The sequence below is a fragment of the Pseudophryne corroboree genome, chromosome 2 (genome assembly GCF_028390025.1).
Source record: "Pseudophryne corroboree isolate aPseCor3 chromosome 2, aPseCor3.hap2, whole genome shotgun sequence".
Taxonomy (NCBI): Eukaryota; Metazoa; Chordata; class Amphibia; order Anura; family Myobatrachidae; genus Pseudophryne; species Pseudophryne corroboree.
In genome coordinates, this window is record NC_086445.1 from 510,763,940 (window position 1) to 510,787,754 (window position 23,815).

The window sequence follows — 23,815 nt, forward strand, 5'->3', positions numbered from 1 at the left end:
ATCTTCAGATTCCCTCCCACCTGAGCAGTTTGATATAGTCGCAGCCCACCTGTTCAAACTAACCTATGACCTTTTGTTATGATGCAGGGAGACATTCCTGTGTCCAATGAACAATGAGATTATAGGTCCCATTGTAGTGTATTGTACGCAGTGTATATAAGATCAGCCAGCCTGGGCAGCTCTCTCACTCTCCACAAACGGTTTTCATATTGACTAACTTGGAGCTGGTACCAGAAGCTGCTCAGCGATCGTTCCCAGTGTGTGTAAGTAATTCTCTGTAATCAACTTGTTCTCTGTTTGTATTGGCCATTCTCTCTCTCTCTGTTATAGTATAAGTTTGTGACGCTATTGTATATTTCTGTCTAGATATTCTGTTAGAATGATATGTTAGCATGTAGTGTATGACTTGTAAACTGTTTCCCCTTTTCGATATAACTAAAAGCTTGTTAGTAAAGGTGTTGGAACCTTAGCAAGGTATCGTGTGTTTATTATATTGCAGAAGGTAATAGGAGCGTCTCAAACGCTCAAGCATTATCAAGGTTAAGCAGCGTTATATCGCTACAGTATTTCAGTTCAAGGTTTACAGTATAAGAGTATCCTTTCGGTGCGTTACATTCAAGGTTTACTGATTGTCATCCTGTGAGCGTCTGCGCCGCTCGTGATCTCCTCGTGGTCTCGAGCGTCCGCTACGCTGGTAGCGTAGCATTACGGTAGTCAACCGCCTATAGCGTGCCCGACACCACGCATTAAGCTGTGAACGAGCGTGTCGCATGTGCGTCTCGATCACGGCCGAGCGTATGCTACGCTAAGTGCGTACCCTTACGGTACCTCATACGCCAATTGCGTACTGTGTCTCTTACCCATTTATTGTGAATGTTATAAGATAAATAGTTAGCTTTATCAATTCCATCAAAGGAATGATCTCAAATATTTCTAAAAAGCTATCCCGCAATGAGAAAGAGACGCAATAGTTAAGAAAGACTGTGGATGAGTTTATGAATAGAGACTCAGTCCCCAAACCAGCGTCTCATTCCCCTCCAATTTGTCCGCAAAATATATCTCTGGCCTATATCCTGCAGTCTGACTCTGACGCTGATGGGTCAGACATGGAGGAGGGTGAGGTGGATTTGGAGGGGGGATGCTACTCTTTCACAGGGAATAGAGGCTCTTATAGAGGCTATCAGAGATGTTCTGCAAATTCCTGATAAGGTGTCAGGGGAGAGTGAGGAATCTTATTTTAATGTAAAAAATAAGTCTTCAGTCACTTTTCCTGCGTCAAAAGAATTGAAGAACCGTGGGTTAATCCTGATAAGAAATTTCAAATCCCTAAAAGGTTGCTCTCATCTTTTCCTTTTCCTCTGGAGCATAGGAAAAAATGGGAAAATCCACCGATAGTGGACGCATCAGTCTCTAGGCTATCACGTAAAATTGTATTACCTGTCCCTGGTGCAGATACGGCTATTCGTAAAATTGAGACTACACTCAAATCATTGTACACAGCTGCTGGGGTGGCCCAAAGAACCACTATTGCATGTGCGTGGATCACATAAGCCATTGCTAAATGGTCAGGTAACCTAATTGAGGGGTTAGATTCCTTGTCTAGGGGGGATGTTGTTTTACTCCTGCAGCATGAACTTTATGGTGGAAGTCATAAAAGAGATTGGTTTGCTTAATCCACGCACCATCGCTATGTCAGTGTCAGCATACAGGGGCTTGTGGCTACACCAGTGGACTGCTAATGCGGACTCCAGGAAAGGAATGAAAGGCCTACCATTCACAGGAGAGGCCGTGTATGGAGACGAACTAGACAAATGGATCTCCAAAGCCACTGCGGGTAAGTCTACGTATCTTCCTTCCGCAGCTCCCCCAGCTAGAAAAGCTTATTCAGCTTCAAATTTACAGTCCGTTCCGACAGCCGAGTTTAAGGGAAAATCCAGAGGTGCTTCTACGGCCTCCAGAGGCCCAAGAGGTAAACCACGCAAACCAGCAACTGCAGGTGTTCAGGAACAGAGCTCAGGCTCTGCTTCCTCAAAGCCTTCAGCATGACGGTGGACCGCGAGGCCTGGAGGTCTGTCAGGTGGGAGCCCGACTACAATTCTTTAGTCACATCTGGTCAAGTTCGTGTCGGGAACCCTGGGTAATAGACCTTATTTCGCAGGACTACAGACTGGAGTTCCAAGAGCTCCCACTTCACAGATTCTTCAAATCAGGCTTACCAGCTTCACAAGAGGCAAGTACAGTATAACTTTACAGCAGGACATCCAAAAACTGGTACAGACTCAAGTCATTGTTCCAGTTCCACCTCATCTACACAACAAGGGGTACTATTCCAACTTGTTTGTAGTACCGAAACCGGACGGTTCGGTATGAACAATTCTGAACCTCAAGTCCTTGAACCCGTTCTTAAGCGTGTTCAAGTTCAATATGGAGTCTCTGAGAGCGGTGATCTCAGGTCTGGAGGAAGGGGAATTCCTTGTGTCTCTGGATATCAAGGATGCGTACCTTCACATTCCGATCTGGCCGCCTCACCAGGCTTATCTACGGTTTGCGCTACAGGACTGTCATTAACAGTTCCAGGCCCTGCCATTTGGTCACTCCACGGCACCAAGGGTGTTCACCAAAGTGATGGCAGAGATAATGTTTATACTCCGCAAGCAGGGAGTGAACATAATTCCGTACCTGGATGATCTTCTGACAAAGGCACCATCCAGGGAGAGGTTGCTGGACAGCATTGGCCTCTCAACTAAACTTCTCCATGATCACGGGTGGATTCTGAATCTTCCGAAATCTCACCTAGAGCCAACACGGAGGCTTTCATTCCTGGGAATGATACTGGACATTGGTAATCCAGTCGATGGTTCGGGATGTACTGAAGCCAACCCGGATTTCGGTGCATCTATGCATTCGCATTCTGGGGAAAATGGTGGCCTCTTACTAGGCACTTCAATACGGAAGGTTTCACGCAAGACCCTTCCAGCTCGATCTGTTGGACAAATGGTCCAGATCGCATCTTCACATGCACCAGAGGATTCGTCTGTCGCCAAAAGCCAAGATCTTCCTTCTGTGGTGGCTACAGACCTCTCACCTCGTAGAAGTTTGGAATTCAGGACTGGATCCTGTTAACCACGGACGCAAGCCACAGAGGTTGGGGAGCAGTCACTCGGGGTGCAGTTTCAAGGAAGATGGTCAAGTCAGGAAGTCGTCCTTCCAATCAACATTCTGGAACTCAGGGCCATATACAACGCCCTTCTGCAGGCCTCTTTTCTTCTTCAGGATCGGGCCCATACAAGTCCAGTCAGACAATGTGACGGCATTGACGTACATGAACCGACAGGGCGGAACGAAAAGCAGAGCAGCAATGTCAGAGGTGTCAAGAATTCTCTTCTGGGCAGAAAAAACCGCGGTGGCATTGTCAGCGGTCTTCATTCCGGGAGTAGACAACTGGGAAGCAGACTTCCTCAGCAGACATGACCTGCACCCGGGGAAGGGGGGACCTTCACCCGGAAGTGTCAGGTGCTTGACACATCGGTGGGGATATCCACAAATCGACATGATGGCCTCTCGTCTCAACAAGAAGCTCAAGTGGTATTGTTCCAGGTTGAGAAACCCACAGGCAGTGGCGGTAGATACTCTAACGACTCCATGGGTCTATCAGATGGTGTATGTGATTCCTCCGAAGAATTCTCAAAAGAATAAAAAAAGTGGAAAAGGTTCAAGCAATCCTCATTGCTCCGGAATGGCCAAGAAGGGACTGGTACACGGACCTTCTTGAGATGCTTCTCGATGATCCGCGGCCTGTACCTCTTTGTAAGGATCTTCTGCAACAGGGCCTGTTCATCTATCAGGGCTTACCGCGGCTACGTTTGATGGCATTGAAGTTGAACTTCTGGCTGAATCTAGCCAGAAGAGGGATCCCTAATAAAGTTATCCCAACTATGATCCAAGCCAGGAAGGGGGTAACGTCTAAACATTACCACCATATTTGGAATAAATACATCTCTTGGTGTGAGAGCAGAACTTATTCTGCAGTGGAATTTCACCTGGGACGTTTCCTGCTTTTTCTGCAGGCAGGTGTGGGCTTAAGTTTGGGCTCAATAAAGGTCCAGATTTCAGCCTTGTCCATTTTCTTTCAAAAACAATTGGCTTCTCTCCCTGAGGTACAGATGTTTTTGAAAGGTGTTCTGCGCATACAACCTCCCTTTGTGCCTCCCACGGCACCTTGGGATCTCAATTTGGTGCTGCAGTTCCTCCAATTGGACTGGTTTGAACCATTACAGGAGGTGGGCGTAAAATATCTTACATGGAAGACCATCACACTGTTGGCCTTGGCTTCAGCAAGACGTGTGTCAGAGCTGAAGGCTTTGTCTCACAAGAGCCCCTATTTAATTTTCCATGAGGACAGAGCTGAACTCGTCAGCAATTTCTCCCAAAAGTGGTGTCTGCGTTTCACATCAACCAACCTATTGTGGTTCCGGTTATCACCGACACTTCCGCTACTTCAAAGTCTTTGGATGTTGTGAGGGCTTTGAAGATATATGTAAAGAGGACAGCTCGTCACAGAAAATCCGACTCGCTGTTCGTTCTATATGATCCCAATAAAATTGGGTGTACTGCTTCAAAGCAGACAATTGCATGCTGGATCAGGCTCACTATCCAGCATGCTTATTCCATGGCAGGGTTGCCGGTTCCAAAATCTGTACAGGCCCACTCTACTAGGTCAGTGGGTTCTTCTTGGGCAGCTGCCCGGGGTGTCTCGGCTTTACAGCTATGCCGAGAGGCTACTTTGTCTGATTCAAACACATTTTCTAAGTTCTACAAGTTCGATACTTTGGCCTCTGAGGAGATTCAGTTTGGTCAATCAGTTCTGCAGGAACCTCAGCATTCTCCCACCCGGACTGGGAGCTTTGGTACATCCCCATGGTACTAAATGGAACCCCAGTACCCTCTAGGATGTAAGAGAAAATAGGATTTTAATTACCTACCGGTAAATCCTTTTCTTGTAGTCTGTAGAGCAGCCTTTTTCAACTGGTGTGCCGCCGTCCGCCGCACAGACCTGCTGCCGCCAGCCAGCAAGACCTGACACCGGCGCCAAACAGATCGCCGCCCGCCGCACATACCCACTGCTGCCAGCCAGCAAGACATGCCACCGACGCCCGCCAGACAGCCCCTCAGCATCCGGCAGGCAGTTCACAACCAGCGCTGGATTTTAATTCCGACAGCCGGCCCGTGACCTATGGTGAGTCACAGGTCATGCAACGCATGTCGCCCGCCCACTCACACAGTGCTCTGCTGCTCCATGCTGCCTGGTGAGGTGAGGTCCCGTAGCGCCTCACTGATATTTAGTTATTAAAGCATGACAAATTATTATGGGTGCTGGGGGCAGGCGTGTGGAATTACTAAGGAGGTGGGCAGGTGTGTGGAATTACTAAGGGGGGGCAGGTGTGTGGAATTACTAAGGGAGGGAGCTGGTGTGTGGAATTACTAAGTGGGGAGCTGGTGTGTGGAATTACTAGGGGGGAGCTAGTGTGTGGAATTACTAAGTGGGGGAGCTGGTGTGTGGAATTACTAAGGGGGGAGCTGGTGTGTGGAATTACTAAGTGGGGAGTTGGTGTTTGGAATTACTAAGGGGGGAGCGAGTATGTGTAATTTCTAAGGGGGGGGGGGGCAGGTGTGTGGAAATATGAGGGCCAAATATTTGTAGAAAAAAACTGATGGTGTGCCTTGGCAATTTTAAAATCTTGCTTAGTGTGCTATGAGTTTAAAAAGGTTGAAAATCCCTGCCGTAGAGGATACTGGGCACCCACCCGATGCTTTGTTCTTCCTGCACTGTTACTGGGTTAAGTAATGTTGGTTCAGCTGTTGCTGTTCCTGTTTAAAGTTGGGTTAGCATAGCTTTCCTCTGTTTGTGTGTGCTGGTTTGGAATCTCACCACTACCTTTATCTATCCTTCTCTCAAAGTATGTTCCTCTCCTCGGGCACAGTTTCCTAGACTGAGTCTGGTAGGAGGGGCATAGAGGGAGGAGCCAGCCCACACTATCAAATTCTTAAAGTGCCCATGGCTCCTAGTGGACCCATCTATACCCCATGGTACTAAATGGAACCCCAGTATCCTCTACGGACTACGAGAAAAGGATTTACCGGTAGGTAATTAAAATCCAATTTTTTTGGCAGTACTGAGACACAGACTGAGGATAACTGATACACCCATCAAAAAAAAAACCCCATCTATTTTATAATTTCAAAACCTTGAAATACATTCACAGGGAAATGTAGGAACACTGCATACGTGCCATAACTCTCCACACTTTCTCTCTCCAACAGGAAGCCCTCCCCGAATGCACCAAGGTACCACAAAGCAACAAAGTAACAAGAACCCAAACTCTATAAACACCACCATCCGCAGCAGCACATCCCCAATTTCTACGCAAGTACAAATGGACTTCCAACAAACAAGAAAAATACTCAGACATTTTCAAAAAACTGCTGATGTATAATAAATAAATAAGAAAGCCTTTTCTCAAAGCCCATCAGGCTTTTTATAAAATTATTGCAATATAAATCTGTTTAATTAACAATATTTTAGCTCAAGTTAAAATGCATTCAGCACCTAGACAATGCCCATGCACGGCAATGTACCAGAACACTGGACCTTCAGAATCACAGAAGGAATTGGACTGAATCAAATCTTTTGTAAACCATAAATTATTTTGTTTTTAAATGAATAGATAAATGGTGGAGTACTGTATTATCATGTGTCGAAGTCGAAAATATTACATACACACCACATGCAAACACCAAACGGAGTGGCCTCTGTGCGTGCGCGTTTTCGCCGTGCGTACGCATAGACGCACGCTACGTACACTGGTTCACGAGCCTTGCGTATTGGCACGTGGTATGAGTAAATACGGTAGCATACGCATTTGCACAGAAAAGCCAGATAGTCATATTCAATATTCTATTTATATAGTGCATAATTTACACATAGGGGTATATGCAATTGCGGTCGAATTGCCGCAAATGTCGAGAAACGGGGCATTTTCGACACAAAAAAATAATTCGACAATGCAATACAGTACTTTTCGACAAAAAAACTGACTTTTCAGATTCGACTTTTTGAAATTCGACAGGTGACAAATTCGACATGTCTGCAATGGTAAAAATGCGGCTTTTCGACAAAAGTATATTCAATTGAAAAATGTCGATTCGACAACAGTGCTTTTGACAGTAAATTCGTCTATTTCATTCCGCCTCACTTTGCTGGCGGAATCTAATAAAAAAAAATTGAAACATGTTTTTTTTTGTGTTTTTTTTTATTGCTAATAGCATATCTATTTATATTAGAAGGGATTAGGTACTTGGTTTGTCTATTAGGAGACACAACTATTATTTATATATTTTTTTTAAATACTATTTTTTTTTAACTGACTAAAATTGAGAGAGCATGGTTTTCAGTAAGAAGGGGCGGGAATGGGTTAAAATTCTGAAAAAAAATAATACGTGGGGTCCCCCCTCCTAAGCATAAACAGCCTCTGGCTCTTTGAGCCGGTCCTGGTTGTAAAAATACGGGGGGGAAATGGACAGGGGATCCCCCGTATTTTTAGAACCAGCACCGGGCTCTGCGTCCGGTCCTGGTGCAAAAAATAAAGTTGTACTTTCAAGGTGTGCGTGTCCTGTTTTTATTTGGGTATTTTTTTTGCAGAACTACAGGTACCAGCGGCCCCGTTTTACCCCCGCATGCTGGTACTTGTGGTTCTCCCAAGTACCAGCTTGCGGGGGAAGCTTGCTGGGACTTGTAGTTCTTCTGCAAAAAAACAATATTCTTTGATTTTATACAAGGCTATCAGCCCCCCATCCGCAGCCCATGGATGGGGGAGACAGCCTCGGGCTTCACCCCTGGCCCTTGGGTGGCTGGAGGGGGGGACCCCTTGATTTAACGGGTCCCCACTCCTCCAGGGTACCCCGGCCAGGGGTGACTAGTTGGAGATTTAATGCCACGGCCGCAAGGACCGGTATAAAAGTGTCCCCCGGCTGTGGCATTATCTCTCCAGCTAGTAGAGCCCGGTGCTGGTTCAAAAAATATGGGGGACCCCTACGCTTTTTGTCCCCCATATTTTTTGCACCAGGACCGGATGCAGAGCCTGGTGCTGGTTCTAAAAATACGGGGGATCCCCTGTCCATTTCCCCCCCGTATTTTTACAACCAGGACCGGCTCAAAGAGCCCGAGGCTGGTTATGCTTAGGAGGGGGGACCCCACGCAATTTTTTTCTGTGTTTTTTAACTATTTTTGCACCGTCGGAAAAGTCGAATCCAGGACGCACTTATCCGTCAATTGGTCCGTCTTTCGACAGCGGGACTGTCGAATCCGTTTTTTATTGAATATGTCGAATTCCGGCACCCGCCGGCCGGAATTCGACGGTCGAATTTAAAAACGGGCGAAAAAAAAGCCGCAATTCGCCCGGAATTGCATATACCCTATAGTCTCCACACACTTTTCCAGCAAGTTACATATACTTAAAAGATAGAACAACAGAGTTATTCAGGGTTACAGGATGTGAGGGGATGTAGCAAGGTTAGAACTTAATGTTTGGTATCCAGATGTGCAGTATTTTGAGAGCCACATTCCTGTCGCTATTTGCAGTTTATCGCATGTTTCTGCGCATAGGTATGTGCAGAATTGTAATATTCATAAACTACTGTAAATACTGTACTCTTGATATTCAGCAGGAACACAGTGCCGAACACCTGCAAGTACACCTGGACCAAGCATCGCCCATTCATTTAAACCAACCTATGACCCCTCATGTACTGTATATGACCTGCCCCTTGACCTATGAAAGAAGAGCTTACATTTCCCATTGTACTGTATTTGGACACATTGTATAAAGAGAGTCCTCCTGACCAGGCTCAGTCTATTCTCTGAAGGTCATCTTGCTAAGACTGACTGAGTCCTGGATCCGGGAGCGCTCGTGAACAAACGTATGTACTATTGGTTGTAGCTCTTCTCTGTAATATTGTTGTATATTTTATCTTTATCTTTTGAGTAAATAGTTACTGTTGATGCGTTGGACCACAACATTGCATTTAACTACTGGTGTCGCATTCCATTCTTGCTTGGGGATAAGGTGTATTCAGCCACACGTGTTGCTTCATTGTGCGCATAGCGTGTCGGCGTGTATACGCAACATGCATACATATCTTAGCGGTTATTTGCTTATGTTTAACGGCCGCAGCGGCCTGAACCACAGTGTGATACGGTATTGCTTTTCCTAGTAAAATAATTGAACTTTACAGATGTTATTATGGCATAGTCAAAGTAAACAATATTGTTTTTCAATTTTCAACACATATAAAATGCATGAATGAAAAAATGCATGGAAACTGTGCAATTTACCTGGTTGTATAAGCACATGTTCAACAGACAACATGGCTGCTACAGGAAGGAGAAGATCCTCACACCCAAGAGATGTCGCTTTAATCACAGCGCAAGCCAGACTGGGAGATAAGGGAAACTCTACGATCAAGCGTCCCAGTTTTGTAACGCTGCCACTCCTTTTAAAAAAAATCCAAAAAACATGCATTTAAAAATATACATCTTTAAACAGATCACAACCTAACAATTGGCATGTAAACACATGTTCATATACACTGCAGTATAGCAAATGAATATACAAATTAGCAAAACAGGCAAAATACGGTATATACTAATCTATTTAAACTTTCAGAAGCACAGCTAGGGGTGTGTTTGGGAGTAAGCCAGGACATGTACACTCTGTCATCCAGCTCACATGTTCAGTCTGCCTGAGATTGTAAATAGAAATACCCTATTTTACAAATGTATATAATGTCTGTTGCTTAGGTACTATGGAAAACTATGGTAAAAGAAACAGGAGAACAAGAGTGATGGAAGGTCTATAGAAAAAAAAGAAGTGGGTTGGACAAAAAGGAGAAAAAATAGGATTTTGATACCTACCGGTAAATCCTTTTCTCCTAGTCCGTAGAGGATGCAGGGGATGACATCAAGACCATGGGGTATAGACGGGATCCGCAGGAGACATGGGCACTCTAAAGACTTTTCATTGGGTGTGAACTGGCTCCTCCCTCTATGCCCCTCCTCCAGACCTCAGTTGTAGGAACTGTGCCCAGGGAGACTGACATTTCGAGGAAAGGAATTACTTAACTAGTGGTGAGATATCTACCAACTCACACCCTCAAACATGCCGCACACATGGCATTCATCATAACACACGCCAACAGGCATGAACCAATTGCAGCAACATGCTGAACTAAAATAACACAACTTGTGTAACTGTAATAACTAAACTGCAGGTAAATTACGCACTGGGACGGGCGCTCAGCATCCTCTACGGACTAGGAGAAAAGGATTTACCGGTAGGTATCAAAATCCTATTTTCTCATACGTCCTAGAGGATGCTGGGGACGACATCAAGACCATGGGGTCTATACCAAAGCTCCAGTATGGGCGGGAGAGTGCGGATAACCCTGCAGCACCGATTGACCAAACTTGAGGTCCTCATCGGCCAAGGTGTCATACTTGTAGAACTTAGCAAATGTGTTTGACCTGACCAAGTAGCTGCTCTGCAAAGTTGTAATGCCGAGACCCCCGGGCAGCCGCCCAGGATGAGCCCACCTTCCTAGTGGAGTGGGCCTTTACCGACGTCGGTAACGGCAATAGAGCCATAGTATAAGCTTGCTGAATCGTATTTCTAATCCAACGTTCAATAGTCTGCTTGGAAGCAGGACAGCCAATCTTGTTGTGAGCATACAGGACAAACAGAGCCTCTGTTTTCCGTATACGAGCCGTTCTAGAGACACAGATTTTCAAAGCTCTAACCACATCCAGAGATTTTGAATCAGTGAATGTGTCAGTAACTACTGGCACTACAATAGGTTGGTTTATGTGGAAAGATGAAACCACCTTCAGAAGAAAATGTTGACGAGTCCTCAACTCTGCCCTATCTTCATGGAAGATCAGGTAAGGGCTCTTGTGAGACAAGGCCCCCAATTCAGACACCCGCCTTGCGGAGGCCAAAGCCAATAGCATCACCACTTTCCAAGTGAGAAACTTCAACTCTATCTTTTGTAGAGGCTCAAACCAATCCGATTGAAGGAACTGCAATACCACGTTAAGGTCCCATGGTGCCACTGGAGGCACGAATGGAGGCTGTATGTGCAGAACCCCTTTCACAAAGGTCTGAACCTCTGGAAGAGAGGCCAATTGTTTCTGGAAGAACACTGACAAGGCCAAAATCTGGACCTTGATTGATGCCAATCGGAGGCACGCCTCCACACCATCTTGCAAAAAATGGAGAAAACGTTCTAAATTAAACTCTTCCGTAGGAGCTTTCTTGGATTCACACCAAGATACATATTTTCTCCAAATATGGTGGTAATGTTTCGACGTTACTCCCTTTCTGGCCTAAATAAGGGTGGGGATGACGTCCTCGGGAATACCCCTCCTGGCTAGGATTTGGCGCTCCACAGCCATGCCGTCAAACGTAGCCGCGGTAAGTCTTGGTACACACACGGCCCCTGCTGCAGCAGGTCCTCTCGAGGAAGAAGAGGCCGAGGATCTCCTAAGAGTAACTGCTGAAGATCTGGGTACCAAGCCCTCCTTGGCCAGTCCGAGGCAATGAAGATTGCTCGAACCCTTGTTTTTCTTATGATCCTGAGTACTTTTGGGATCAGCGGAAATGGAGGGAAGACATACACTGACAGAAACACCCATTGGGTCACTAGTGCATCCACTGCTACTGCTTGAGGGTCTATCGACCTGGAACAGTATCTCTGAAGCTTCTTGTTGAGACGAGACGCCATCATGTCTATTTGAGGAACTCCCCAAAGACTTGTCACCTCTGCGAAGACTTCTTGGTGGAGGCCCCACTCTCCTGGATGGAGATCGTGTCTGCTGAGGAAGTCTGCTTCCCAGTTGTCTACTCCCGGAATGAATATTGCCGACAGAGCTTGTAAATGTTTTTCTGCCCAGCGGAGGATTTTTGTCGCCTCTGCCATTGCCGCTCTGCTTTTCGTTCCGCCCTGCCTGTTTATGTACGCGACTGCTGTTACATTGTCCGCCTGATCTGCACGGGACGGTCTTGAAGAAGATGTACCGCTTGTTGAAGGCCGTTGTAAATGGCTCTTAGCTCCAGAACGTTTATGTGAAGGCAGGCTTTCTGTTGTGACCAATGTCCCTGGAAGTTTTCTCCCTGAGAGACTGCTCCCCAGCCTCGGAGACTTGCATCCGTGGTTATCAGGAACCAGTAGTGAATCCCGAACCTGCGTCCCTCTAGTAGGTGAGAGCTGTTAAACCACCACAGGAGCGAAATCCTGGTTTTTGACGACAGGATTATCTTTCTGTGCATGTGTAGGTGTGACCCCGACCACTTGTCCAACAGGTCCCACTGGAATACTCTGGCATAGAACCTGCCAAAATGTATGGCCTCGTAGGCCGCAACCATCTTCCCCAACAACCGAATGTACTGATCGATCGACACACTTGATGGTTTCAATATCCGTTTTACCATTTTCTAGATTTCCAGAGCCTTTTCCAGCGGAAGAAATACTCTCTGAACTTCTGTGTCCAGAATCAACCCGAGGAAAGACAACCTTGTCGTCGGTTCCAACTGTGACTTTGGGTAATTTATGATCCACCCGTGTTGTTGGAGTATTGACAGAGAGAGTGATATGTTTTGTAACAACTGCTCCCTGGATCTCGCCTTTATCAGGAGATCGTCCAGATAAGGAATTATATTAACTCCTTTCTGACGAAGGAGGACCATCATCTCCGCCATCACCTTGGTGAATACCCTCGGCGCCGTGGAGAGACCGAAAGGCAACGTCTGGAATTGGTAATGGCAATACTGGACCGCGAATCTCAGATAAGCCTGGTGAGGAGGATAAATGGGAACATGCAGGTAAGCATCCTTTATGTCCACCGACACCAAGTAGTCCCCCTCCTCCAGACTGGCAATCACTGCCGAAGTGATTCCATCTTGAACTTGAACCTTTTTAGGTAACAATTCAGATCTTTTAGATTTAGGATCGGTCTGACTGAGCCGTCCGGCTTCGGAACAACAAAGAGGCTGGAATAAAAACCCTTCCCTTGTTGAGACGACGGTACCAGGACTATGACCTGGTCTTGAAATAATTTTTGGATTGCCGCTGTAACTACTTCTCTTTCTGGCTGAGAAACTGGCAAGGTCGATTTGAAAAATGGGCATGGAGGCACGTCTTCAAACTCCAGTTTGTATCCCTGGGATACTATTTGCAACACCCAGGGATCCAGGCCAAACAGAATCCAACCCTGGCTGAAGAGTTTGAGACGTGCCCCCACCCGAGCGGCCTCCCGCAAGGGAGCTCCAGGGTCATGCTGGGGATTTGGCAGAAGTAGGGGTAGACTTCTGCTCTTGGGAACCTGGAGCCGCTGTGGGCTTCTTTCCCCTTCCCCTACCTGCAAAGAAGGGGGAACGCTCGTCTTTTTGTATATATTGGGCCGAAAGGACTGCATTTGCGGGTGATAGGTCTTTTTGCTGGTGCAGGCGCAGAGGGCAAAAATGTCAACTTACCTGCAGTAGCCGCTGAGACTAACGCATCCAGGCCATCGCTAAATAAGCCATGCAAACGCATCCAGGCCATGTCCAATAGCAGTGGAGTGAGTTTTCCGATCAAACAATATTTAAATTGTGAATCTACGTATTCTGTGTATGTCCTCCAATGTCCCTGCCAACTGCAATATGTTGGCAGGACTATTAGATCTATCAAAAGTCGCTTCAGAGAACATAGGTGTAACATTATAAACAAATCCACCAAACACAGTGTCTCCAGACACTTTGTTAAAAGTCATAATGGGGACCCCAAGGGGTTGTCCCTAACGGTAGTTGAACAGTTTTGCCACACTAGGAGGGGTGGGAATAGATTTCGACAGCTATGCATTGGTGAATCAGCATGGATCTTTAAATTAGATACCTTGAGCCCTAAGGGGCTTAATGAGGCCATTGATTATACCTGTTTAGATTAGTCAGTCAGTTCATTTATTTATTTATTTCTATTTCATTCTATCTATATTAGCTATCAATTGTGTTCTGGGAATGGTAGGTTAGGGGTTACTACTACTGACAGCTAAAGGGTGAATTTCATCTCTGTTATTGTAATTTGAGTAATGGTAGTACGAATGTACTTATTGTGCCCATTTCCATTATTATGATATTGTGATCATTTATTTAAATGATTACTATGACCAGCTTCAGGTGATTTACCTTTTTTCTTTTCCTTTTTCTTCTTTCTTTTTATATGAAAACCCCTCTTTTCATATTAATTGTGGTTTGTGCTATTATTATTTGTGTATCAATTATATACTGTATTAAAATTATTTAATACAATTAATTTAACTAACTTTATTAAATATGTTTAGCTTTTTATTATTCATTTTCACATTTATATATTTTTATCTATTATCCATTATTTATTATCCATTATTTATTATTATTTATGTGGGTTTATGTACCGATGTCAGCTGTTTGACAATTAAATGGAACTTGCTTTTTAGAGTATTACTAGTATATGCAGAGTTAATTATAGACCATATCATATTGATGCTTAATTACAATTAAGGCGGTCCTTGTGGGGAGTTAAATAAGGGCTAAGTAGACAGTGAGCCCTATAGTCTTGAGGAAGTCCCGAGCTGTGACGGGACGAAACGCGTTGACGTCATTTCCTTGCTCAGATCCACACTGTGACGGCAACACCTGCACCAGCGCTATTGCCAGCATCTATTACCAGCGGCTTATCCCGGAGCGGCACTAGGAGCACTTATTTCTGCATACCAGGTCAGCGTTTGGAATTGTCCATATCCGCCCAGCCAGGACACAGCTATTGTCTGCACTAAGAATAGTGCCGGCGGCGGACACCGTGGCTGCACGCCACGAGCGCATTCTTCTGAACACCTGCATTGTGGATTCAAACAATTCCACTGGATACTGACGGTAACATCAGCTGCTAGAGCTATTTTAGCTCTCACCATTAGCGGGTATTCCCGCAATTACACCAGGAACTTTATCTTTATACGTCAGGACAGCGGCTTTTGGATCGCCCACTCTTGCCCGCCAGGACAGTGATATCATCTGTGCCACGTATAGTGCCGGCGGTGGACGATTTGGCTGTATGCCGCAAGGAGCAACCTTTAATATCTGTACCGTGTACCTGGACATTCCCGCTGACTGGGTAATTATAACTACAATATTTCCTCTGCACTGGGACGCCAGTAGCAGGAGGATTGGAGATTCTATTACTGGCAATAGCAACTGTTGCAGTTTGTTGCAACGTTTGTAACAGATCACTTTAGTCTGTTCAAATTCATCTGAGATTTATTGTTGCTATTCAAGCATAAGGCTACTTCTAGTCTATTATATCTGTGTGTCTGAGCATACTAATACGGTTTTAGAATTGTATGTTTTTTCATGTGTGTTATTAATGAATAAATTAATTTTATTTTATTAAGCAAGTTCCATGTGTGTCAATTGAGTATAAGCAGACACCTGATTACATTCTAATTATTTTAATTATTACTATTATTATTTGTATCTTCATTTGGATATATTTATTAATTACATTAAGCGCAATATATACGTTATGGTAAGAACTTACCATTGATAACGTGATTTCTCTTATGTCCACAGGTATCCACAGGATAACATTGGGATATTGTCGAGCGACAGCGAAAATGGCACCAACACGGTCACGAGCTTTCTGGCCTCCCAGGATGCATTGGGGCCTCCACTATATAGTCCCGCCCACTGACTCAGTCAGATCAGTTCTTTCCACAGCGATTTTAGGCAGGAACATCAGGCAGAGACCTGTTTAGGCGATAAGAACACACATGCACACCCTTCCATACAAGAAGGAAGAGGTTTTAGTGATTGTCTAGATCAGAGGTTCTCAAACTCGGTCCTCGGGGGCCCACACAGTGCATGTTTTGCAGGTCTCCTCACAGAATCGCAAGTGAAATAATTAGCTCCACCTGTGGACCTTTTAAAATGTGTCAGTGAGTAATTAATACACCTGTGCACATGCTGGGTTACCTGCAAAACATGCACTGTGTGGGCTCCCGAGGACCGAGTTTGAGAACCTCTGGTCTAGATCCTCAAATCAGATGCGTCAGGGTGGGATCCCTGTGGATACCTGTGGACATAAGAGAAATCACGTTATCAATGGTAAGTTCTTACCATAACGTATATTTCTCTGGCTGGGTCCACAGGATTATCCACAGGATAACATTGGGATTCCCAAAGCCATTTTAGTGGTGGGGACGCTCCTGATTGCACAGGAGGACCTTTCGCACGAAGTCTGCGTCATGAGAGGCAAAAGTATCCAAGGCATAATGTCTAATGAATGTGTTTATGGAAGACCATGTGGCTGCCTTACATATCTGTTCTGCTGAAGCACCCTGTTGTGCTGCCCAAGAAGGACCTACCTTACGTGTAGAGTGTGCAGAGACATTAGTCGGAATAGGGAGATCTGCATGCGAATAAGCTTCTGATATTACCATTCAGAGCCATCTCGCCAGCGTCTGTTTACTAGCAGGCCATACTCTTCTATGGAATCCGTAGAGGATGAAGAGAGAATCTGTTTTCCTGATGGCACTAGTACGATCTATGTAGATTCTTAAAGCCCGGACCACGTCCAGCGACGCTTCTCCCGCAGATAGTCCCGATACCTGAAAAGCAGGGACTACAATCTCTTCATTCAGAAGAAACTTTGATACCAACTTTGGAAGATAGCGAGATCTCGGTCTGAGAACTGCTCTGTCTGGAAAAAAACTTAGGAAAGGAGACTTACATGATAATGCTCCTAAATCTGACACTCTTCTGGCTGACGCCATTGCCAGTAAAAAAATAACTTTAACCGTTAACCACTTAAGATCTGCTCTCTCAAGTGGTTCAAGGACCCTGGAGAAATGTAAGAACTAAATTCAAATCCCAGGGAGCTGCAGGAGGAACAAATGGAGGTTGAATATGTACTACTCCTTGAAAAAATGTACGTACATCCTGTAAATCAGCAATCTTTTACTGAAACCATACAGTTAACGCTGATACTTGAACCCTCAAGGAAGCAACTTTCAAACCTTTATCCAATCCTGCCTGAAGGAAATCCAAAATCCTAGCTACTTTAAAAGACCTCGGATTGATATTTTTTCCAGTACACCAGTGAATATAGGCTTGCCATATTCTATGATACACACGGGCCGAAGAAGGCTTTCTTGCTCTAAGCATAGTTTGGATTACTTGTTTCGAAAATCCTTTAGCCTCTAGGATAGAGGTTTCAACAGCCACGCCGTCAAAGATAGGCGATCCAGATGACTGTGACAACAAGGACCCTGCATTAGCAGATCTGGACGCTGAGGGAGCAGTATCAGTGCTTCCACGGACATTCTCAACAGATCTGTGTACCAATGCCTTCTTGGCCAAGCTGGAGCTATTAGAATGATCGCTCCTTTTGCCTGTTTTATCTTTCTCACTACTCTGGGTAACAGGGATATTGGAGGGAACAGATATGCCAGCTGAAATCTCCATTCTACTGACAATGCGTCTACCAGGACCGCTCCTGGGTCTTTTGTTCTCGATCCGTACCTCGGAACTTTGTTGTTTAGACGAGACGCCATAAGGTCTATCTCCGGTAGACCCCATCTGTTCACCAGTGTCTGAAACACTTCTGGGTGTAGTGCCCATTCGGTTTCCTGAATGGTGTGCCGACTGAGAAAATCCGCTTCCCAATTCAGTACACCCGGGACAAATACTGCTGACAATGCCGGGAGATGGAGTTCTGCCCATTTTAGAATGGGAGTTACTTCCTCCATCAATCTCTTGCTGTGAGTTCCTCTTTAATGATTGAGGTATGCTACTGCTGTCGCATTGTCTGAGCGGATCTGGACTGGTCTTCTTTGTAGATTGTCCTTTGCCTGAACCAAAGCCAAGTAAATGGCCCTTATTTCTAACAGATTTATTGGCAGGTGACTTTCCCTTGCGGTCCACTTTCCTTGGAACCATAGGCTTCCGAGTACCGCCCCACCAGCCTTGCAGACTGGCATCTGTTGTCAGGACTTGCCACTCTTTTATCCATAAGGGTCTCCCCTTGTTTAAATGGTCTGTCTGTAGCCACCACGCTAGAGACCTTTTTACATTTACTGGAATCTTTATCATCTGCTTCCTTATCGTCTGATGATTTCCGTTCCATTTGGTCAGAATAAGGTGCTGCAACGGTCTGAAGTGGAATTGCGCATACTCCACCATGTTGAAGGTTGATACCATCAGACCCAACAGTCGCATTGCTGCATGGACTGACAATGTCTGGGCTTGCAACGCTTCCTGAGCCATGACCTGCACCTTGACTATCTTTTTCTATGGTAAGAGAACTTTCTGTAGGTCTGAATCCAATATGGCCCCCAAATGAACCATCCGCTGTGACGGATTCAGGGACGACTTTTCCCAATTTATGAGCCACCTGTGTCTCTGTAGACAAACTATCATCTGTTGAAGATGGCTCAACAGTAAATCTTGCGACTGTGCTAAGATTAATAGGTCGTCGAGGTATGGGAATATTCTTATCCCCTGTTTGCGCAGACAAGCTGCCATAACCACCATGATCTTGGTAAACACCCTGGGTGCTGTAGCTAGCCCGAAAGGCAGAGCTTGGAACTGGAAATGTTGCTGGAGGATGGCAAACCTGAGGTAACACTGATGTGACAGTGCTATAGGCACATGTAGGTAAGCATCCCGCACATCCAGAGATACCATGTAATCTCCCGGTTCCATAGCCAACATTATGGAGCGTAGCGTCTCCATGTGGAACTTCGGCATCCATATGTATTTGTTCAACATTTTCAAATTGAGGATTGGTCGGTATGACCCATTTGGTTTCTGGATTAGAAATAGATTGGAGTAAAACCCCTGTCCCCTTTGTGATGGAGGTACTGGGACAATCACACCTGACTGCAGTAATTTTTGGACTGCTTCTTGCAGGGCATTGGCCTTCGACTCTATACGAGACGGGCTGGTGCAAAAAAATCTTTGAGGAGGCTGCCTCCTGAATGGGAACCCATACCCCTGAGATACTACCTTCTGCACCCAAGCATCCTCTTCAGGCTGACTGTTTCTGTTCAGGTTTGGAAGCTGGCTTTTTGCTAGCCCACTGCTTCCTACCCCTGGATTTAAACTGGGGTTGTTTAGGATCCTCTTTAGCTTTCGCTTTGCTTTGCCAACGAAATGAGCGAAATTTAAACCCTTGGACTTAGGGTTATAAGCAGCTGGAAATCTGACCTTTTTCGATTCAACCTCTGATTCTAGGATATCCGATAAAGGTTTTCCAAATAATATATTACCGACAAAAGGCAATGCTTCCAATTCTTTCTTGGATTCCGCATCTGCCTTCCAGGTCCGTAGCCAAACTGGTCTGCGAGCGACTACTGTCAAGGCTGAAGCTTTAGAAGCAACTGTACCTACATCAATTGCTGCTTCTTCCAAATACCGGAGCAGATTGTCTTAAATGGCAAAAACGATCCTCTTGCTCCCTAGTAGGAGAAGGGATGTCATTCTCTAGTTCCTCTATCCATTCGCCCATTGCCTTTGCTACCCAGGCCGAAGCCATAGCAGGTCTTACCACTGCTCCTACTAGAGAAAAAAATATTTTTCAAAAGGCTCTCTACCCTTCTGTCTGTGACATCATTCAATGAGGTAGATGACAGTGGTAAAGCAGATTTATGCACGAGTCGCAGAACATGTGCATCTACTTTTGGAGGAACTTCTCTTTTCGAACAATTCACAGCAGGAAATGGATAATAAGAATCCCATCTCTTAGGAATCTTATACTTTTTACTGGGCGCTGCCCAAGACTCATCCATCATTTCCGTCAGCTCATCTGACGCTGGGAATTCAGCTTTCACTGATTTTGTTCGTTTAAATACAGGTGCTTTAGCTTTTAACACTATCTTGGCTGGCTCTTCCAACGAGAGAACAGCCTTCACAGCATTAAGAAGTTCAGCTACATCTTCTGAACTAAAGCTCTGCGACTGATCATCATACGGAGTTGAATCTATTGTATCATCATCATCCGATGTATCATCTTGTGTAGTCTGCCACACAGACGTATCTGTCTTAGTCTTACCTGTCCCTTGGTTGCTTGTAGAGGCTACTGGAACCAAACCATAGGAAGGGAGCTGCATGTATGGGTTCATAGTGTAACCTAACCCTTGAGGTGGTGCTACCGGAGCTAACCTGTCTGCTATTGAAGACAGAGTCTTTGCGAACATATTCCATGGTGGCTCTGTTGGTGGTTGAACCAACTCCTGTTTTTTACTTCGCTGAAAAGCGAAACAGTTTGCACACAAACCCTCATAAGTGACCAATTGATTCATATCAATTACCCCTGACTTACAAGATAAGCATGTTAGGGCTGTAGGAGTGCTTGATAAATTCTCCTCATCACTTTTGCCGCTCACAGACATGGTATTAAGCTGTTATTGACTACACAATTTGTGACTGAAAATCACCCTATATGTCAGTATATAGAGGTGAGATCAATCTGACCACAGTGCACCTGATTTGAGGGTCAGAACCGGACTGACATTACACAGAAAAGTCAGCACACATACTAGCAGTCAGTCACATGTTAAAGCATTAGACATTGCCATATGAGAAAACAACCTCCATAACAACTTATACATAAGTAGGAAAATTGTACTTCTGTTTTAAACTTGTTCTTTTTTCCAACATAGCATGCAGAAAACACAGTAATATACAGGTCTCATATGCAATAGGTACTAAAAATTAACAATGCATACTAAGAAGTAGAGAGAATTTTTAGTACTGTATACCCTGCCTCCGTAGAGCGGGATACAGGGAGACTCATCACACTTCCATATCCAAGCAAATACGCTCGTAAGACGCTGAGTGGATTTAGACGCTACTGGTGTACACTGCCGCTCTTGATAACTGATAACGGACACGGACGCTCACCAACGGACACGGACGCTGAGCGACTTCCACGTGTATGCAGACGCTAAGGCCTACGACTTGGTCTGGGCGGGTTTATCTCCAGTGTACACAACCGCAGCGTCTAAGCTGCGACCGAGTACCCTCGTGGTAGCATCTGAGCCGGAAGTGAGGTCATTTAGCTCATGAAACGAGAAACACGCGGGAACTGGCCATGAACTCGGAGGAGGGACGGCCAGGAGAGCGTCTGAATCCCCCTGTTGACTTAAACTCCCAGGATCGCGGCCTCACCTAGTCCTGGCGCCTATGATCCCCGGAGCGTAGCGCTGTCGCACTCTAGATGTTCGGCGCATCAACACACTGTTTGTAGTCTCCACCAAATCAGTGTAGCTGTGTCCTGACCCCTCTAGTAAGAGGAAGTCCATAGACTCACCGTCTCCCCATGCTCCGGCCACAGCCTGGTTACGTCTGCTGGACCTGCTAGAACATCCGACACAGACGCCTGTCGAGACAGCACTGATACCCGCAGGTAAGCGTTGTAGCGACCCGGTGGGGAGTTGTTGGAGCGACTCTTTTCTAGAATGCGTTTAAGACGCTGTTAAGATAAGTCGCTCAAAAAAACAATATAGTAAGTCTATAAAAATAAAAAAATAAAAGCTTGAGGCTGCTCTCACAGCAGCCCTGTGACCATGCGGCTTCCTGCCGCACCAAGCAAAAACTGATCTGACTGAGTCAGTGGGCGGGACTATATAGTGGAGGCCCCAATGCATCCTGGGAGGCCAGAAAGCTCGTGACCGTGTTGGTGCCATTTTCGCTGTCGCTCGACAATATCCCAATGTTATCCTGTGGATAATCCTGTGGACCCAGCCAAAGAAACACTTTTTTTCTGTTTTGTTTTATAGTAATTGGGGATTTTGCCAATCCTTTGGTGTATGCAGCAGGTGCATGAATAAATATTTGAATTGAATTTTTGCGCCGGGAGTTGGAGTGGTAATCACTCCACAAGTAAAACATCGCCAAATAAGGCCTCATCTTTATATGGGAGAGCCTCCATGTTTCTTTTAGAATCTGCATCCGCGTTCCACTGGCGAATCCACAACGCCCACCTAGCCGATACTGCCATGGTAGCGGCCTGTGAACTCAAGAGTCCAATATCCTTCATTGCTTCCAGCATGTAGGCGGCAGCGTCCTTGATATTCCCTAATTTAAGGAGTATCTTATCTTTATCAATCGTGTCAATTTCTGATGACACGCTTTCTGACCATTTTTCAATAGCGCGACTCACCCATGCGCAGGCAATAGTGGGCCTAATCAGTGTACCATTGGTAACATAAATGGATTTCAATGTCGTTTCCATTTTGCGGTCTGCCAGCTCTTTAAGAGAAGCCGTGCCAGGAGCAGGAAGAATTACCTTCTTTGTCAACCTGGAAAGTGCACTGTCTAACACAGGGGGTGACTCCCACTTTTTTCTGTCCTCAGCCGGGAAAGGGTAAGCTATGTGAATCCTTTTGGGAATACGAAATCTTTTATCAGGATTCACCCACATCCCTTCAAACAAAGCATTTCGTTTGTGTGAAGGGGGGAACGTGACTTTGGACTTCTTTTCCTTACATAAATACGCCTTCTCCTGAGGTACAGGGTGGTTTCTGTAACCTCCAACACGTCCCTTATAGCCACAATCATATATTGTATATTTTTTTTTTCCAATTTATGATCTATCTCTCTGGATTCACTATCGTCGACACAAGAGTCAGAATCCGTGTCGGTATCAGTGTTAACAACATTTGCAAATGGTCTCTTATGTGACCCAGAGGGGCCGCCCGCATAAGGAATAACAGCATCCTGAAAAATTACATCTTCCACAGATTTTCTCCAGCATGCAGCCTTAGATTCAGATTTATCTAATCTACGGTTAATCAGATGCATACTGTCACGTATCTCTTTCACACATGCAGGCTCTTGGTGTGCCGGTAGCGCCACCACATTACAACTCTGTGTCCCTAAAATCGCTTCCTCCGGGGAGGAACTCCCTGCCTCAGACATGCCTCACACATGTACAGCACACCAACAGACTCACTGGGACTTATTTTGGGGACAGACCCACAGTAAAATCTGTCAGAGGGACACAGGAGAGGAGCCGCCAGTTCACAATCCCAGCGCCAGTATTTCCTGTGAACACAGTATGTCCACAGCCTAACAGTGCTTTCTAAATAGTAATATACACTATCAAATGCACCACAATCGCTTTGTGCCCCCCCTTAATAGCACCCTATACTTGTCAGAAGTGGAGGAGAGGACCAGCGTGTTCTCTGCAGCCTGAGGAGAGAGAGAAAATGGCGCTGAGTAGTGTGCTGGCTGCCTGAGGAAGAAGCTCCGCCCCTGCAATGGCGCATCCTTACACTCATATATACACTGTAATATTTATACTGGCGGGGGTAGGGCTGTGCCAGCGGCAACTTATGCCCCCTTTTAGCCAGTTTGAGGTATTTTTCTTGCTGCCCAGGGCGCCCCCCCGCACCCTGTAGTGCCTGTGTGTGTGGGCAGCAATGGCGCGCTGCGCTCCCGTCAGCCGCGCCGCACCTCAGCCATCACTTACTTGATAGAAGATCATTCTTCTTATACTCACCTGTCTTCTGACTTCTGGCTCTGTGAGGGGGGTGACGGCGTGCTGTGGAAGTGAGCATCTAGACACGGCTAGCGTTCAGTTCCCTTCAGGAGCTAATGGTGTCCTGTCAGCCAGAAGCAGAGCCATGAAACTCTGAGGAAGTTGGTTCTGCTTTTGCCCCCTAAGTCCCACGAAGCAGGAAGTCTGATGC

The 23,815-nt window shown here is 45.7% G+C and overlaps 1 protein-coding gene across 6 annotated transcripts in view; it reads right to left on the reverse strand.

Moving 5' to 3' along the window:
• Positions 1-23,815, reverse strand: part of DHX40 (DEAH-box helicase 40) — a 373,950-nt gene that overhangs the window by 83,266 nt on the left and 266,869 nt on the right. For all 6 annotated transcript variants that reach the window (XM_063954056.1, XM_063954052.1, XM_063954055.1 and 3 more), the window contains one exon: positions 9,392-9,549. In XM_063954056.1, the coding sequence (XP_063810126.1) occupies positions 9,392-9,549 (158 nt within the window). The remainder of the gene's footprint in view (positions 1-9,391; positions 9,550-23,815) is intronic.